Source organism: Daktulosphaira vitifoliae, unplaced genomic scaffold, assembly GCF_025091365.1.
Source record: "Daktulosphaira vitifoliae isolate Bord-2020 unplaced genomic scaffold, ASM2509136v1 Scaffold_2, whole genome shotgun sequence".
Taxonomy (NCBI): Eukaryota; Metazoa; Arthropoda; class Insecta; order Hemiptera; family Phylloxeridae; genus Daktulosphaira; species Daktulosphaira vitifoliae.
Window position 1 is genome coordinate 31,191,855 of NW_026099573.1, and position 1,099 is coordinate 31,192,953.

At 25.9% G+C, this 1,099-nt stretch overlaps 1 protein-coding gene across 1 annotated transcript in view; it reads right to left on the reverse strand.

Moving 5' to 3' along the window:
- Window positions 1-224: 224 nt before the first annotated feature.
- The window catches only part of LOC126898135 (uncharacterized), a 3,496-nt gene continuing 2,621 nt past the window's right edge, over window positions 225-1,099 (reverse strand). The window contains exon 4 of the mRNA XM_050672084.1: window positions 225-347. Within this exon, the coding sequence (XP_050528041.1) occupies window positions 225-347 (123 nt within the window). The remainder of the gene's footprint in view (window positions 348-1,099) is intronic.

Consider the following 1,099-nt stretch of genomic DNA (forward strand, 5'->3'; position numbering starts at 1 on the left):
AATAGTTCAGTATGATATATTTATTGTTTACTCAATTAATTGTTACCAGAATATTTGTTTATTGAACCATGATAATACAATAGTTTTGAAATTTGAATTGATATATAAAAAATTGGTGCATTATTAATGCAGGCCAATTAGGACTGTTTTTAAAGTAAGGGGTGCGTTTGCACACCTTGACCCTCCCCAAATGACGCCCCTGATTTAACACCATCCCCATGTGTTTAAAAATCAAATGCAAATGGACACAACACTTCATCTTGAACATAATAACGATGATTTTGTATATTCAACTCTATAAATAAAGGATTTTCTTCATTTAAGCCTTGATTTTTCCGCGGTAATAACTGGTATATCGTCATCACATTTAATTTGATAAACAAATATAAAAGTTATATGCAAAGTACTTAAGTAAAAGTATTCAATCAGTTTTAAGTATTTAAAATTTTTTTTGCCAAGTATTTTTATTTAAAACAGTGGGACGTGACATAGTTGGAACATGTATAGATGATATCAAACATTGTTTTAAGAAATTGATGGATTATACCAAATAAACTCCTATTTTCTTATTTATATCCTGATCATAAGTTTCATGATTTATAAGTTAATATATGAATAAATATTTATTATAACTATTAGGTATATTGTAAAATTGATATTTAATAATTTTGTATTGTAATTATAAATTATAAATAATTATAATTTAGTTATTACATGACAAACTTGTATAAAAATTGAAGGTGTTAATACAAAACTTTACAGAAAATAATTTGTTTTTAATTATTTTCTGAATTATAAATAAATGGTCTGCAAGAAATTTTCAGAACTTAATTTATTTCATTTTTAGCTTTGATGCGAAGCTGAGATGGTATTGGTTTTACTATGATAAGATTATTTTTCTCAGCCCTCACCGAACCGATTTCTTTCAAAGATACGTCAAAAGATCACAAATCGTATCTAGTTGAAGACATTACCTTCAATAATTCCCCTTGTTCCTCATAAATGGGAGAAATCTCCAAAAATTTAAAAATCGCTAATTTTCCACATTTTTTCAATTTTTTACACTTAAAACTGCGATAACTTTTTGAAAAATAACCAA